Source organism: Microcaecilia unicolor, chromosome 7 (genome assembly GCF_901765095.1).
Source record: "Microcaecilia unicolor chromosome 7, aMicUni1.1, whole genome shotgun sequence".
NCBI classification, from domain to species: domain Eukaryota; kingdom Metazoa; phylum Chordata; class Amphibia; order Gymnophiona; family Siphonopidae; genus Microcaecilia; species Microcaecilia unicolor.
In genome coordinates, this window is record NC_044037.1 from 67,641,295 (window position 1) to 67,659,684 (window position 18,390).

The following is an 18,390-nucleotide window of genomic DNA, read 5'->3' on the forward strand; positions in this document are numbered from 1 at the left end:
GCACTAAAGCTGCTAAAAGCGATATCGCAGCTGAAAGTTTGTTTTGTTCTGACTAATATGGCGGCTGCGTGGGAGGTGGAGCATCAGATTTTTGACGTCATGTCAGCTTCGGTCATTGAAGCGACAGGTCTTGGCTATCTGCTGGATATGCGCAGAGAAGGAGAGAGAGGAGTCAAAGATGACTCCGAGGTTGCGGGCAGATGAGACGGGGAGGATGAGGGTGTTATCAACTGAGATAGAAAGTGGAGGAAGAGGAGAAGTGGGTTTTGGTGGAAAGACGATAAGCTCGGTCTTGGACATGTTCAGTTTCAGGTGGCGGTTGGACATCCAGGCATGGGCTTTGCATTGCTGTTAGCGCATGATCACTTACCACTTGCTAACAGTTACTGGGGAGGTAGGGCAGATGCACTTACCACTTCCTAATCGCTGTCAGTACATTTACTGCATGTTGAAGTGTTTTTCTGTGCAGTAACTGCGTGGGAACTTGCTGGGAACTCCCCTAACAGTGCATGCCTAGAGATCCGCACAGAAATCCAAGCGTATTCTATAACAACGCGCATAACTTAATTGGCTTGACAAGCTAATCAGCTCTTAAGCAATAATGAGCACTAATTGGCAATAATTAGAATTTCCGTGCACAACTTGCTAAGCGCATTCTGTAATGCAGTGCGCCTAACTTCTAACATGCGCATGTTAATGTTTTTGTGGGGTATTAATATGAAGGAGTTACTATGCTGCTGCAACCATATCAATCTTTGCCTGATTTGCGCTACAGTTAACAGGAATTGTTGTCAATATCACCAGTTGCCATTAATGTGGAAAGTATTAACGTTATTTTCTGTCAGAAAGCCGCAGTTACGGAATATGTTACAGGTAGAAGTATAGGGAGGGATTAATACGTTTTTAGAAAACATTGAAACTTATTTGTTTTACCAGGGCTTATCACTGAAGAGCCCTTTTAACTAAGCCCTTACACCTGGATTCTATATATGGTGCCTAAAAATCTGCATGGACATCAAAGCATATTCTTTAACAATGTGCATAACTTAATTGGTTAACTAGCTAATCAGCGCTGTTAATTGGATGTTAAGCAATTAGCACTAATTGACTTAGAGATTTAAGCGCACAAATCGCTAAGTGTATTCTATAACGTGGTGTGCCTAAATTCTAAGATGCATAGTAGCGTGGAGCGTGGGTGTTTCTAAAATCTGTACGCATTATTATAGAATACACCCCATCAGCGCCTAATTTAGACATCAGGATTTGCACCAAGTAAAACATGGCATAAATGGCTGTGACTAAATTTGGTCATGTGGAGAGGCATTCGGAGTAGTCTATATACCGCGCAGAAATTTAAGCCTATTCTATAAAATTTAGGCTTGCTTTAGAAAATATGCCTAGGCGGGATTTTTTTCGTTTGGATTTTTCAGGTGCCATATATGGAATCTTGTCCTTAATGTGCAATTAGCATGCACAAACAGGCTACTGCAGAAACGCGTTAAAGCATTTAACGGTATTTTGCCTGTTTGTGTGTGCTAACCCGCACGTTCGTTTTTATAAAATATTTTTGGGAGGGGGCATGTCAAGGGCAGAGAGCGGGTGAGGAAGTGTTAACTAGCTAGCGCATTACATAAGTGCTCCCACGTTAACGCTATGCAGATACTGCATGTTAATGACATTACTCTACAACCTGCAATAAAATATAGTACAAAAATCCCCCAAAAGTGCTGCATTAAATCTGGAGTTAGCATGCAGTAAATTCCCATGTTACAATGTGTTAAGCCCAGATTCTAGCACATTTTAGTAAAAGGGCCCCAAAGTTGGAGGAAAAGGGGTCTTATTGTTTCTATTTAGTATGTGTGAAGAATTATTTGTATTATATTGTCCTGTTTGTTTTTGATTTTTTTTTTTTTTTGGATTTGGATTTTGCTCACACCTTTTTCAGTAGTAGCTCAAGGTGAGTTACATTCAGGTACATCATTTTTCTGTCCCAGGAGGGCTCACAATCTAAGTTTGTACCTGAGGCAATGGAGGGTTAAGTAACTTGCCCAAGATCACAAAGAGCAGCAGTGGGTTTTGAACCAGTGCTCCTCCACATGTATTATGCATGTTATATTGTACATCGCTTAGTAATTGTGATAGGCGATTTATAAGAGAATAAATACAAATACAGATAATGTGTGTTATTGCCACCATATATACATCTAATGTTGGTTGTTTCAATGTGGCAGGAATGCCCAATAGTGCTGGCCTGGTGGCTCGCCGGAATGTCATCTCCAATACGGACGCCATTGTGGTGGCACGGTTAAAGCAAGCTGGCGCCATTCCCTTGGGAGTCACCAACTGCAGCGAGCTATGTATGTGGTATGAGTCCAGTAACAATGTCTATGGCAGGAGCAATAACCCTTATGATATACGGAGGATTGTTGGCGGAAGCTCTGGTGAGTTGTGTTTAAGATGCTTGCCCAGTTATCTTAAGATGGCTTTTAGGAAGGGTAGTGTTTGATGTTCTTGCTGGCAGAGACTGCAAACTGTTTATTGTTATTAAGGGGCCCTTTTACTAAGCCACAGCAAAAAGTGGCCTGCAGCAGTGCGAGCGCATCTTTTGGGCATGTGTCAGGCCAGTTTCACTGCATCCTGGAAAAAGGACCTTTTTTTTTTTTTTAAAGGGCTGGAAAGTCAGCGTGCAGCAAAATAAAAACCAGCGCGTGTCCATTTTCGGCCTGAGACCTTACCACCACCTATTAACTTAGTTGTAAGGTCTCATGCGCTACCAGGGCAGTAGGCATGCAGCTCGCACACACTTCCGTCTACTGCCATGTCTTTTCAGTACACGCCAAATTCAGAATTACTGCCCGGGGCACACAGTAGCCGGGCAGCAATGCCAATTTGGCCTTACACACCTTTGTAAAAGGGCCCCTTAATGTTTTTTTTTTTGTCTTTTCTTTCCTATCAGAGTTGTAGTTCCTTTCCTGTTCTACAGCTTTTAGAATTTTGTAAACCACTTTGATTTTGCTTTGAAAGACAGCAGGGCTGGTGTTAGGAGACAAACAGGGCAGTTGCCCTGGGCCTCACAGCTCCAGGGGGCCCCCCCATAGTCCATCATTTCTTCCAATTCTCACCACCCCATCTAAGATATCCTTCTCTTTCCCTCATCTTCCCTGTCTAACTTAAATCGTGATTTTGTTCACAGGAGGCTGCCAGCATGGTGGCAGTTCTGATACGCTGACTACTTGTGCCCCGGTGCATGTCCTCTGCCGCGTTCCACCCCCTTCTGACACATCTTCCTAATTTGAGCCTGGGAGGAACACGGCAGAGAAACAGTGCTGGGGCAGACGCATACAGCATATCAGAATCACTGCCAGGCTGGTGACCTCCTGGAAACAAAAACACGATTTAAGTTAGGGTAGGTGAGGGGAAGAGAAAGCGACGTTAGATGGGGTGGCAAGAAGGGAAAGAGATAGAAGACCAAAGTGGCCCCTTGGAGCTGTTTTAAAGTAGACCGAGGGGAGGGGGTTGAGAGATAGGGGGACATGCCATACTGGGAGGGGATGGAGGAAGAAAGGGGAACAGAAGGGAGGAATAGAGATGGTGGACAGTGGGGTGGAGGGAATTGAAGAGAGAGGGAGAGATGTTGGACCCCGGGGTGGTGGGGAGGGAGGGAGAGACACTAGATGGGAAGGCTGTTGGGAAGAAAGAGAAAGATGTTGGACCCAGGAAAGGGAGGGAGGGAGAGAGAGGCAGGTGCTGAACAATGGATGGGAAGGAGGAGGGAAGAGAGAGGGAGAGATGCGGCTGCGTACGAATACACACGATGGCAAGTAGATTTAAAATGTATGTGCGTGAAGCACTTTCCTATGTGCATATTTTATAAACTAGGTGTAGGGAGATGCTGCCCAAGCTCCACTCAGCCAATGCCTCCAAACACACCTGCAAGCAGGTTGTGTAAAAGTACCCATCTTCTTGTCATAGTGTGCACTTTTATGTGTGTACATCATGGGATAATTTTATGAAAGCGCTTTTCCATGGTAAAACAACAGAGTTATTACCCCCTAAAATCTTGCCAGATAGTGATGTTAAGTGTTTGAACCTGATTTTTCTAGAGTGAAGCTAGATGAGACCCTCACTCATCAGTTGTACCTCTTCTTCAGTAGTCTGGGAGTGGTTGTTCTCCATCATTGTGGGGGTCTTTTACAAAGGCGCGCTTGCATTTTTAGCTCGCACTCATGATTAGCGTGTGCTAAACGCTAGACACGCCCATAGGAATATATGGGAGTCTTTAGCATTTAGCGCACACATATTTAACGCACACGCTAAAGACGCTAGTGTGCCTTTGTAGAAGGACCCCTATACCAGCTGTGGGTACAGAGATGCCTGATGAACTTGGGAAGAACACCATGGGGTAAATTCTCAATAGGTCACCAAACTTTAGGCACTGGGATTATGTGTGGAACTGCCGTTATGGAATAATATTGTAAGTCTACAATTTCACACCTAATCAAAGGCTGGTGTGCTTAGACCTAACTGTTGGCAGTTAGGTATGTAACCCCTAGTGTTCGGTAACCTGTGTGCATAACTCTTAGGCACACCCCTGGTCCACCCAATCTTTTAATAAATTGTATCAGTGCTCCCAGCATTCACACTCAGATGCCCGACATGGCCATGTTTCGCCAAGAGTACATGCTGCGTCAGGGGCATACAGTACCAGTTGGTGCAAACTTTAATAGTAGACCAATTTTGGTCGATTGTGTATCTTCCTGGGTCTGGACCTGAAGCAGCCTGTACTCTTGATGAAACATGGTCACGTCGGACGTCTTGAGTGTGAACTCTGGGAGCATTGATATGCTTTATTAAAGACTGCGTTTTCTTCATCAAGGTCTACTTCTTGTTTTTTGTTTCACAGTGGATATTGGGGACTGATTGCCTTCTTGTTTTCTTACCCCTATTGAAATTGCGTGCACAGCTTTTAGAATAACAACTAAAGTCAGTTATGCATGCAACTGCCAATTGAAGCCAATAAACACCAATTTACACCAATTTAAGCTAATAATTAGCTATTAACTCCAAATAATAGCCAATTATTAAATTAAGTTGTGTGCGCAATTTATAGAATAAGGTCAGTTGTGTGTGCATCTTTGTGCACTAAGTGTAAAGCTGGGTGTCCAATTTTATAGAAATAGGGGGTGTGGATCAGAATTAACAAATGCATATCTAACATTTGTATATTTGCTTTGAACCTGAAAGACTGTGCATAGAACAGTAATTCTCAGCAGACAGTAGAGCGTTGTTATCTGTGCTCCAGATGCGTTGAGACTCCTTATTCACTACTTTGTATTTATTTATATACTTACTGTGGTCTTATTCAGGGGGTGAAGGCTGCATTCTTGGAGCTGCCGGCTCTCCGATGGGGGTAGGCTCTGATATTGGAGGAAGCATTCGAATGCCAGCCTTCTTCAATGGCATCTTTGGACACAAACCCACCCAAGGTAATGTCCGACACTTCTTATAAACATCCTCTGTATTCCTTAGGTAATGAGTGCTGAAGGACCTATAGCTCTCGCGGGCCCCGATTATCAAAGGTAAATGCGGGCACTAGAGGCCACTAGTGCTGGACTAGTGCTGACATTTACCTTCTTGCCAGGCAATAGCTCAGAACCCATGTGATCAGAGAATAGCACTCTGATCATAGGGGCGGAATAGCGGCTTAACCCTACGCCAGCTCAGAGCTGGCGCTAGGGTTAATTCTCCCTCTGTTCCCCCCCCCCCCCCCCCCCGGTCAGAATTAGGCACCTGGACTGTCACTGTCAGCCCAAGTTACCACCGTGTCCTGAGGATCCATTAGACCCCCAGACCCCCCAACCATTGATGAGGCCCTGGTGGCCTAGTGCCCCCCAAACCCCCTGACAGCGACATGGAGGCTGAAGTTGTTGTGGACCTCCAGTCCCCCCAAACCTCCCTTGATACAAGAGCACAGGGGGCTGTAGATCCGATGGCTCTCCAGCTCCCTAAACCCCCCCACGCCCCCCCCAAAATCCCTGGTGGCTCAGTGGTCTGAAAACCCAACCCCCCACCCACCCTGGTGGTCTAACAGCATCCTCCCCCCCCCCCCCCATATCGCCATGTTGGAGGAAGGTGTAGCACTTCCTCCTCTTCCAGCGCTGCCTTCAAAATGGCAGCACCCTGTCCTGCCCAGTGCATCTCTTATATGGTAGGGAAGCCCTGCCCAACGCATCCCAAAATGCATTGGGCAGTGCAGGGTGCCGCCATTTTGAAGACGGTGCAGGAAGAGGAGGGAGTGCTACTCCCTTCTCCAGCAAGGAGGTACGAGGGGAAGGGGCTGTTAGACCACCAGGGTGGGTGGAGGGTTGGGTTTGCAACCCACTAGGTCACTAGGGATTTTGTTTGGATGGGGGGGTTGGGGCTGGAGAGCCACCGGATCTTCAGCCCCCCATGCCCTTATGTTGGTGGAGGGGGGGGGGACTGGAGGTCTGCTGGACCTCCAGCCCCTGTGTCACTGTTTGGGGGGGGGGCACTAGGCCACCAGGGCCTCATCTATGGGGGGGGGGGGGGGTCCTGGGGGTCCAATGGACTTTCATCTCCTGTATTTGATAGGTCCTGGCTTTTGACTGCTCGGACCTGTGAAAGAAGTGCGGGAGGATTGTGCCTAAGTGCATGCTCATGCACTATCCTCCTGCACTGTTACCTTATGATCAGAGCTAATAGCATGCCTAAATGTGTATGCTATTAGCTGTGATCATAGGGGCGTTATTGCTCCGTGCTTTTCTGGCGCTAATTTTAGGGTGCTGTTTGGAACAGCATAGGACTTCTGATCATACAGGTCCACAGTGAAAAATTCATTTGTCAGGAGAGAGCACTCTGACTGATTAAGTCAAGGCGGTGTCCATTTTTTATTTATTTATTTATTTATTGCATTTGTATCCCACATTTTCCCACCTCTTTGCAGGCTCAATGTGGCTTACAATATATCATGAATGGTGGAAATATATGAGAAAATAGACAATTAGTATTACAGAAGGATCTTGGTTAATATTATAATTATAAACATGATAGTAGTATAACAAGCAGCTATTATATGACAGTTCTGGAAGTATGTGGAGGAGTTCACATTTGTTGATCTTTGTTGATGTTGGTGGCGGGGGTGGGGGGACTGGAGGTCAGCTTCCTGATGTTGGTGGTAGAGATGGATTGTGTTTTATACTGTTGCTATAAGAACAGTGTTTGTCTAGTGTAATCGAAAACCATGAAACAAAGTTGCAGAACACCCTCAGAAAACGATGAACTTCATAATTAAACACTGCACTTACTGTTTTAAATCATAACGGGATGAGCATAGAAATGCTCATAATTTTGTAATTTAAGTGTAAACATTTATTGTCTGCTTCAGTGGTTTATTTATTTATTGCATTTGTATCCCACATTTTCCCACCTTTTTGCGGGTTCAGTGTGGCTTACAATATGATATAAGTGAAGGAAATACAATTTGTTACAACTTGGTTATGGATTACATTGTGTAGAGTTAAGCGAGACAATCGAAGTAGCGTTAAGGAATATAACAATGGAACACAGACATTGAAACATTGGAAGGGGACAATGGGAGGCTTAAAGGGCAATATTAAGGCATGAAGACATATGGTATTCATATTTCTCTGATTGGAGGTATGAATGATGTGAGATTATGGGGATGAGATTGCAGAGTTGGATGTATGATGCATTAGTGAACAGTGAGTATGGACTTTATGTGTTTTGGCTCTTTCCGTATATTTTTTCAAAAAGATGGGACTTCAATAATTTGCAGAAGGAAGCTTGTTCGTGGATTGTTCTTAAGTTGCGCGGCAGTGTATTCCAAAGCTGCGTGCTTCTGTGAGAGAAGGTCGACGCGTGTAGCGTCTTATATTTCAGGCCCTTGCAGTTGGGGAAGTGAAGGTCGAGGAAAGTTCGAGATGATCTTTTGGCGTTCCTGGGTGGTAAATCTATTAGCTCAGATATGTAGGCTGGGGCTTCGCCGTGAATGATTTTGTGGACTAATGTGCATACTTTGAAAGTGATGCGTTCCTTGAGTGGTAGCCAGTGTAGTTTCTCTCTTAATGGCTGTGCACTTTCATATTTTGGTTTTCCAAAGATGAGTCTGGCTGCTGTATTTTGGGCTGTTTGAAGTTTACTCAGTATTTGCTCTTTACAACCTGCGTATAGTGAGTTGCAGTAATCCAGATGGCTGAGTATGAGGGATTGCACTAGGCTGCGAAAGACGGATCTTGGGAAGAACGGTCTTATCCTTTTCAATTTCCACATGCAGTAGAACATCTTTTTAGTTATGTTGTTTGCGTGAGTTTCGAGTGTTAGGTGGCGGTCGATAGTGACTCCAAGGAATTTTAGCGTTTCTGAGATTGGAAGGTTTAGGTTTGGTGTGTTTATAGCGGTAAATTCCTTTGTGTTGTATTGGGAGATGAGTATCAGGCATTGAGTTTTTTCTGCATTTAATTTCAGACGAAATGCATCTGCCCATGTGTTCATGATGTGTAGGCTTTGATTGATTTCATTGAAGATTTCGTTGATGTCTTGTTTGAAAGGGATGTATATTGTAACATCATCAGCGTATATATATGGGTTGAGGTTGTGGTTTGATAGGCGTTTAGCCAGGGGGATCATCATTAGGTTAAAAATGGTTGGTGAGAGGGGTGATCCTTGTGGTACTCCGCATTCAGGTGTCCATGCCTTAGACGTGGTTGAATGTGATGTGACTTGATACGAACGTAGGGTTAGGAATCCCTTGAACCAGTTCAGGACATTTCCTCCAATGCCAAAGTATTCAAGTATGTGTAGCAGGATTCCGTGTCTGGGTATTGGGGGTAGCCCTTGACCAAGAAAGTGTTAAAGCATTTCACTCATTTGGAATATGGAGCTAACCATCTGACCAGTATTATGTGATTCTTGTGAAAAATGAAGCACATGTCTATTTTGTTTCAGGAGTAGTCCCTAATGAGGGCCAGTTCCCTAATGCCACTGGGGCTCAGAAGGACTTGCTGTCTACGGGTCCCATGTGTCGATATGCTGAGGACCTTGAGCCTATGCTGAGGGTCATGGCAGGAAGTGAAGTTAGCAAGTATGTCTATTTTTAATTGTATTTTACTTTGCTTCAAATGTATTCCACTGCCTCCTGATATAGCCATACGTACCAGGTACTGGAGTGGAGCATAGCACTTACAGACCACTCTGAGGTTCAGCTAAGCCATTTTTCTGTTACAAAGTGGTGGGTACTCTGGGGGAAAACTCATTAAATAAAGTGTCACTGAAAATGAGAAACCCTGTGTTTTACATCTGAGATGTTATCAATAGAAATCAAACAAAATAAAACATGGAAAAGAAAATAAGATGATACCTTTTTTATTGGACATAACGTAATACATTTCTTGATTAGCTATATACAAGAAACCCACAGACAGATGCAGCTACCTCCACAACTCCAGCTTCCATCCTTCACATACAAAAAGATCCATCATTTACAGCCAAGCCACAAGATACCACCATATCTGCTCTGACCCAGGGGACAGAGACAGACACCTTAAAAGCCTGACTGCATCCTTCAAACAGGCTACAACCCCAAAATAATCTCCAAGAATACTGCCTCCTCCCTCAAAACACCCAGGGAGAATCTGCTACAGTACAAGGAGAAAAAAGTCACAGACAGAATCCCCCTTGTAGTGACATACAATCCAGAGCTGGAAAAACTGAGGAAAATCATAAGAGATCTACAACCTATACTCCAGGAGGATGAATTACTGAAAGAGAGATTCCCATCCCCACCAGTACTGGCCTTCCGACAGCCACCCAACTTAAAACACAAGCTAATCAGAAGTAAACTTCCATCACAGACTGAAAAGGAACAGAAGGACACACTTCCCTGTAATTTATCCAGTTGCAAACTATGCCAAAACATTTCACAGGACCCCACAGTGATCCACAAAGGAAAGATATTCAACATAAAGGAATCTTTCACTTGCTCATCTTCCAATGTGGTATATATCATTCAGTGTAAAAAATGTAAAGAAGGATGCTATATTGGAGAAGCAGGCCAGATGCTTAAGACAAGATTCAATTTACATAGACATCACATGAACAATGCTGGTGCCAGTAGGGTTCCCACACCTGTTGGTCAACATTTTACAGGACCAGGACACTGTACCAGTGACTTCACAGTGAGAATCCTGAAAGGTAACTTTAAAACCATACAAGAACGTAAGACCTTTGAAGTCAGAATGATTGAATATTTTAACACCCAACAGAAAGGACTTAACAAGGATCTGGGGTTCCTAGCCCATTATAAACCATAAAGCTGTATTTCTCTGTTGATCACCCTCCCCTCCCCTCCCCTATCCACACCTATCCTGTTAGAATATCAATGATATGCTTTGATGTCCCCATGCATACCTCCTACCCACCCCCATCCTCCCACCCTGTCAGACTGTCATAGTAATGCTTGAATGTTTTCACTTATATACACTGTCAGCTAGCACATTTGCTTATTTCCGATCTGACGAAGAAGAAGGGCAACCTTCGAAAGCTAATCAAGAAATGTATTAAGTTATGTCCAATAAAAAAGGTATCATCTTATTTTCTTTTCCATGTTTTTTTTTTTGTTTCTATTGATAACCTTAAGAGTGGACTAACACGGCTACCACACTCCTCTACATCTGAGATGCAAATTTGTGTCACCTTCATCCTGCTTCTTCCCTTGCAACAAGGAAGTGAGGCTGATAATGATCAATGAGAATGTAGTTCTCAGTTGTGCTCTTGGAAAGTGCTCAGTCCTTGTATTCTTGATGTGCTTTGAAGAAAGAGCGGTATAGAAGAAGGACAAGGGTAGATAATGGCAGCTTGCAAATTTCAAGGCAGGTTCCTCGAACAACTCAATGAACGTAGAAATGTTTTGAAGTCTTTTCAAATTGGACTGTCAAACCTTTTGAAGACATCTGCAATGGATTTTTCAAACATGCAAGCAGATTTTGTTAGATTTAGAATGTGCTTGGAGTTTTTACAAACTCTCTGAAGGGGATTTTTCAAATCCACTTAAAAAAATGTCATATGGATCTGATGGAAAATAGAAAACTTGAAGCAGTTGAAAATTCTTCTGCTTTAAATTAGAATCTGAATTGTTTGTGCATATGGGGGAAATTCTATATAATGGCACCTAAAAAATTGATGCCGAAGAAACTGCGCTTAGCACTATTCTATAAAACTCACCTAAAGTTATGTGTAGCGCTCATTTCTGTGACTAAAATTAGTCATCATTTATGCCAACTAAAATCTGGTGTAAAAGTACATTTAGGAGTGGATTGGGCAATGACCTTACCCCCACTCCCCTTCCCACATACCTTAAAAAAATGACCCGGTGGTCCAGTGGACCCCCTCCTCAGCCCATTCCCTCCCTCCTCTGCCTTGGTGCAAAGTGCCCTGGTGGCCCCCCGTCCCCCCAGACACAAATTGCCCCGGTGGTCTAGTATGGTGTTTCCCAAGTCATCCTGGAGTACCCCCTTGCCAGTCAGGTTGTCAGGATATCCACAATAAATATGCATGAAATTAATTTGTAAACACTGCCTCCATTGTACGCAAATCTCTTTCATGCATGTTCATTGTGGATGTCCTGAAAACCTGACTGGCAAGGGGGTACTCCAAGACCAACTTGGGAAACACTGGTCTATTGGAAGCCCACCCCTAATACCTGAATACCTCGTAGGAGGCAGGAACAATGCCCACTTGCTTCTGCTTCTGGGCATCCACATCTTGAAAATTGCGGCACCCTGCCCTGTGAGGTGCATATCTCCTGCCTACTACCATGAACCTTTGACCATCGGCTCCTGAGTCAGATCAAGGTTCATAGCATCCTGTTGCAAGTATCCAGCTGATGCCAAAACGTAGATCTATATCTCATAGTTATTTTCCAGGAATGAGCAATGATGCTCCCAAGTCTACCTGGTTAATAATTTTTTATGGACTTTCTTCCAGGAATTTGTCCAAACCTCTTTTGAACCTCGCTATGTTAGTTGTTTTGACCACATTCTCCAGTATGAATAGTTTATTGTGTTGCAAGCTGTGTGCATACCTTGAAATACTCTCAGATCTAGTATAATTTTTCAAAGGGAACATCTTTTAAACAAAAAAATCAATTTGAGAAACTATAATGTTGAAAATAAAATCAAAAAGAAAAAAAAAAAATCCAGCATAGGGGACAAGGGATTAATATGTATGAAGTGCTGCAGATTTGGAATAGCTTTGCACCATAGGAGATCACATAGCTGACTTGGTTGATTTATGATGCCTCCAAGCTGGATTCTCCTTTTTAAGCTTTGTTAGGTTGTTTTGTTTATGTAGCCTCATGTTTCTTACCATTTTTGTTTGGCTTTGCTACTCCTTTTGATCTTTTCAATTTTCTATCAAGGAGTGACAGTTTTTCCCTTGTATTTTTGTGGATACCATAATAGCACTGGCAAACACTAAAGAGAGGCACCGATCTGCCTGCTTAACAAAAAATACAAAAGAAAGCAGACCAAGTAAATAAAAAGAGAAGTGGTTTATTACAACAATTGCCCAACGTGGCAACGTTTCGCCCTCGGGCTGCGTCAGGGGTAAGAACTACAAAATAAAAACATATATAGGAAACTCATAAAAACATACATGAAAAACGTATAAATTTAATAACAATGATAAAACTTAATGACAAAATTATAAAATTTAAAATCAAAATATAAATATGCTAAAAAAACTTTCAATAGTTAGACAGAATACTCAGATTCAGGAGACAAGTCAGTAGGAGTATGTGTGTGGAGAGAAGGAAATGAAAACATTCAAATCAGTGCAGCTTATAATGTGACAATCAGTTCTATATTATACGTACTGTGACCATTTGAATTTAGTGTGAAATTGGTGTAAGAATACATGTATAAACATGCTCAAAAATAAATATTTACATACCTAAAAGGGGTTAAAATAAGGCATACCCCTAAAAGTTAACACTTAAAAACCTAGTACATAAAACAACAGAATCTCACTGTGTGGTCTCAATCTAGTGCTCTTGTGTAGAGCACGAAGTATTATTTCATAGTATATCTTAATAGAACAGTCATTGCGTCCTGAATTTGTATAAAAATTATATCTTAGGAGACACATTCTGATTAAATGGCCAGCAGAATGTCTAAAATAAGGAGGGTAACAAGTCTGTCCTACAAAATAATCTTTAGTGTTAAAAAAAAAAACTATCATGACGCACTGCTTTTTGTTTAGTACTACATTCAACACATTATAAAATCATTGGATTCAATAGCAATCCGAAATAAAGTACCGGACAATAAAAAGTACCAAACAATAAAAAGTATATTGAACAATAAAATGAAGGGGATTACTTACTCTGCTCACTTCTCTAACCAGTGTGCATTACTCGCATCTGTTAACTGGCAGCGTTTCAGCATGCCGAATAAGTGGTGGCTTATAAATGTCATATTGGGTTCAAAGGTCAACAAAGAGTCACAATCAGAAATTTAAAAAAAATATATATATCTCTGATATATGTATTCCAGAGAAATCTCTGCCATTACATGTGATTAACAATATAAAATATCAGTTCTTAACATGCTTATCGCCAACCTCTGATGTGTATCAATGAAGTCATTATATTGCGCCGCTTATGATACTAGAATCTTAATGCAATCAAATACAGATTTTAAAATATGTAACATAAGCTAATTTTCATATTAACAATTTGCCTGTCAATATTAAATAAAACTGATATGAGATTTAAACGTTATGTCCTTGTGTGTGCCAATCATGTAAGTATATTGCACTATTCATTGCAAACGAGATGTGAATAATCCTAAAAGTTACTTTTTTGTGTTTTTTTTACTGCCACTCAGATCGTTAGTTGAGACCAAGCGTAATGAGATCATGTGTACTAATAACGTATTGTTATAGTTTATAAGAAAACTAAATAATCGCTCTCTTGATTCAAACCAAAAGGTTTAACTTAAAAATAATTTTTTGTTCTGCCTGCAATAATAATCTATTAACCTCTCCTCCTCTCCAATAAGATTGAATTTTTAACAATACTATAAACCTTAACTGCTCTAAGTTGTGTTTAAATTCATACATGTGTTCCACTCATGGTTTATCTAATGCTTTCCTTTTTATAGCACCTTTATGCTCAATAATACATCTATTAAATGCTCTCATAGTTTTACCTGTATATATACATAAGTTCACACGGACATACTACTGCATAGATCACTTGTGATGTTTTACAATTAGAGTACTGTTTCAGCTCATACTTCTCTCCTGTTTTAGGATGTACAAAGAAGTTTTCTTTCAGATTTACATAACAAACTGTGCATTGTAAACACTGGTAATGTCTCCACACTAAATCCTTTTTCAAGGGTACTAGAAGTGCTGATGGTGCTAAGAAATCCTTTAGATTTTTATTCCTTTTGAAAGCTATCAATAACTCCTTATTAGAAAAAATGTGTTATGTTCTGAACTAATGGCCAATACTTCCTTAATATCTTAATTATATCAGATGATACATGATCAAAGTATAAAGTGCAGACAACTTTATTCTCATTATTTCTATTATTATTGGTCCGAAAAAGGTTGTTTCTCTGCTGTGCTGCTGCTGTTAATATACCTTCTTTAATGTATCTAGAGGGATACCCTCTTTGCATAAATCTTCTAGCCATCATTTCCATTTGTTTTACTCAGTCCTTATCATCTGATCATAGCTTCTTTACTCTGAGAAATTGGCTAAAAGGAAGATTACGTTTAAGGGGCTGACTATGACAACTATTATAATGTAGAAGTTTATTTCTATCCGTTGGTTTACGATATGACGTGGTTACAAACTTACCAAATCTGAACTGAATCTTAATGTCCAGGAAGGCTATTTCTTCCCTACTATAACTGATTTGGATCTCCAAGTTCTCATTTCTTGTATTTAGCCATTTATAGAAATCCATCAGCAAAACCTCACTACCTACCCATATCATTAATATATCATCAATAAATCTTCTCCATATTAAAACATTTTTAATGTAGGGATTTTTTTCTCAAAATATGCCATAAAAAGATTAGCCAATAAAGGTGCTACCGTCGCACCCATGGCTGTCCCTTTCACCTGCTCATAATAATTGCCTTCAAAGACAAAAGAGTTTTCTTTCAAGTCTATCGTGATTAATTCCATAATGAATTCAGTGGGTATCCTTTTGAATGCAGTCCTACTGGTTAACACTTCTCTGACCACAATCAAAGCCTCATCCTGAGGAATGTTCGTATAGAGGGACTGTACTATACATCAAATGTAACTAGAATGATTTTATTATGTGTGACCTGTAGCTGTTCTACTATCTTAATAACGTGATGAGTCCCTAACGTAGGAAGGGATTGAAGGAATCAAAGGCCTAATATTACATTACTATCTAGAGCACTAATACATCTTCTACTGAGAAAGCAGAACAAGCAGGACTGTCACAGGTTCTTACACAGATTACACGCTAGCAGAATCACGCACCTTGGTCACAATGCAAACAGACCCTTTTTAAACAGAGCTATGGACCACAAATTTTTTTGTCTGTTTGGTTGCAGAAACATATATGGAAGTCGATCACTGAATCTCTGGTCCAGTCTAAAATTTCCTGATGCAGCAGTTGATTTACAGGACAACACTGGCGAGCATCGGGAGGATCTGAGCAACCTTAAAGACTCCATTAGAGTACTTCTCTAAAGAGAAGTTTACAATATAAATACAATTGAATCATTTTAATATATGAGGGAAGATTATAGTGGAAGGTTTTTGGAAATGACTGAATAAAGATTCAGTGCTGTTATGTGCTGGCATTAGTTCTGAGGCTTTTTCCTTCCATGAGACTGAAGTGGTGCTTTCCTCTTAGAGTGTAAGAGGTTTTTGTTTTAATCGGTGGTTTTATTTTTGTATATAAATTTCATTTACCAAAGGTGACATTCATATTAAAGATGTAAAATAATTTTTTCTGCCTTTGATTTGGTAGATTTTTCACATCCTGGCCCCTTCAATGCAGACTTCCTTTGTGGACAAAACAGATTGAGGCTCTCCCCCCACACTGCTCTGAAGCTCCTTCTCCATTCCTTCTCCCACCATGTTTCCATGCTGCTTCTCCAGCCCTTTCCCTGACCATGTCCTCTTCTTCAGCCATGCCCAACTTAAACTCCCAATTCTCTGCTCTACACAGCAACCCCCCCCCCATGCTGTCCTCTACACAGCAACCCCCATGCTCCCCCCCCCCACCATGTCTTCATGCTATTTCTCCAGCCATTTCCCTGACCATGCTATCTTCTTCTTCAGCCTTCTCCAGCTTATACACCCAGTCCTCTCCTCTACAACCCCCCATGATCTCTTCTACAGACACTTTTTGTTTTATTTATAAATTTTAAATGATTTACAAGCCTTTACATCTTGAACAGGAAAAATAGATAGGCATAATCTAGAAACATCAAGATCAAAAGTAATAAATTTACATCTTGTATTAGACCACAAAAAAGAGGGGGAGGGACCCGTTATAAACTCAAGAGATGAGATTTAAAGAGGAAATGTTTCAAGAAAGGCTTAACACGTACATCCACCTTAATTATTTTCATTCTTCCCATATCTTAGATCCTAACCGTATAAATCCTGCAGTCTCATATTCTTTTTTGCTCTATGAAATATTAGAACTGCTCTGGAAGAAAAAACACATATTTTGTTCCCAAATATTTAACATTATATTTACAGAGGTAATTCAAATTAAATGATGCCCCTATAGCTATAGTCTCGGTTCTTAACGCAAGAAAAGCTTTTCTTCTCTCCTGGGTTTGCTTAGTCACATCGGAGAAAACCCATATTTTCCCCCCATAAAATAATGCTTGTAAGTTCTTTAAGGCTAATCTTCTCACAGCTTCTTGATCAAATACAAATGAAACAAGCAAGGTTTGTCTCTCGGTTACTGAAATTGAAGATGTTTCCAAAATTTCCGAAATATTCAGTTCTTCTTGAATTTGTGGTGACTTCTGCTGATCCTCCTCATTTTTCTTATTAGGCAAATAATAAATTTTGTTTAAAGGGGGAATAGATTCTGGGGAAAATTTTAAGTTTTCAATAAGATATCTTTTGAATACCCCCATAGGAGTATAAACAGGCACACGTGGAAAATTCAGTAATCGAAGGTTTAACCTTCGGTTATAGTTTTCAAATTGTTCCATTTTTCGATGCATTATCACATTATCTTTTATCAGCTGTCCCGAAGTTTCTTTCACTTTTTTAACTTCATCATTTATAGTATCTATTCTCCCATTAACTTTATTTTTCATATTAATAAATGCTGTGGATAAATTTTCAACAGTACTCACAAGCGTCTCTATTCGACTAGCAGAATTCAACACGGTCTGATCCAAGTGCTGGAGTGTACTCCAAATGGAGTCCAGTGTAACCGCCGCAGAAATGACCTTTGTTGTTTCATGTGCTATCGGAAGAACCGACGTTCTCCGAACTTCTGCCGGGTCCTCAAACGCGAGACCCCGATGTTGAAAGCCTCCGTTATCCACTTCACGGATGGAAGCACTTCCTCGTGGGTCAGGCCCGGCTGGATGCGGCGGTAGGTTGGAGGTGAAAGTGTTACGTCCAGTCCCAAGGTCTCGGCTTCTCCTTGAGCCGAGACTACAGCAGGATCCTCTCTGACTCCATGCAAGGTGGGATGCCACGTAGTAAATCTCTCAATGCTCTACTGCGTGGGTGATGACGTTCTGGTCATCGGGGTATTGACCTTCACTGAGCCCTACCATTTAGTGTGAGGCATAGTTGTTTAGAAGCAAAAGAAACAGATCTAAAAACAGCACAGCTAGCATAGAGAGGACTCTCACAGGGAACTTAGCGTGCCACCATCTTGCTCCGTCCCCCTCTTCTACAGACACTTTCCCTGAGGCTCTTCCATACTCTGTACATAACCCCTCTCCATGCTGTCCTCCACACAGCCCCCTGTACTCTCCTCTACAGTCTCCACTTCTCTCCTCCGGGGGCAGAGAGTAATGCATTTGCTTCTTTTGTTAAGAGGGGGGCCGGTAGAAGCACCCTCCCTGGGCGCTTTGCTCTACAGCCTCCCCCCAGTCCTGTCCCGCAGTGGCAGATAGCAACGTTCCTGCTTCTTTTGTTGGGGGGGCGGGGGGGGCGGTAGTAGCGCTCAACCCCCCGAGATGCGCTCAACCTCCCGAGATGCTTTCCTCTACAGCCTCCCCCCCCACCCGGGTCCTGTCCCGCGGTGGGAGAGAGCAACGCTCCTTCTTTTTTTTGAAGGGGGGGGCTGATAGTGGCACCCACCTCCCTGGATG

At 41.7% G+C, this 18,390-nt stretch overlaps 1 protein-coding gene across 1 annotated transcript in view; it reads left to right on the forward strand.

The window, feature by feature from the left end:
- The window catches only part of FAAH2 (fatty acid amide hydrolase 2), a 90,131-nt gene that overhangs the window by 27,996 nt on the left and 43,745 nt on the right, over positions 1 to 18,390 (forward strand). Inside the window, exons 4-6 of the mRNA XM_030210354.1 lie at positions 2,232 to 2,441; positions 5,367 to 5,486; positions 8,986 to 9,121. Coding sequence (XP_030066214.1) covers positions 2,232 to 2,441; positions 5,367 to 5,486; positions 8,986 to 9,121 — 466 coding nt within the window. The remainder of the gene's footprint in view (positions 1 to 2,231; positions 2,442 to 5,366; positions 5,487 to 8,985; positions 9,122 to 18,390) is intronic.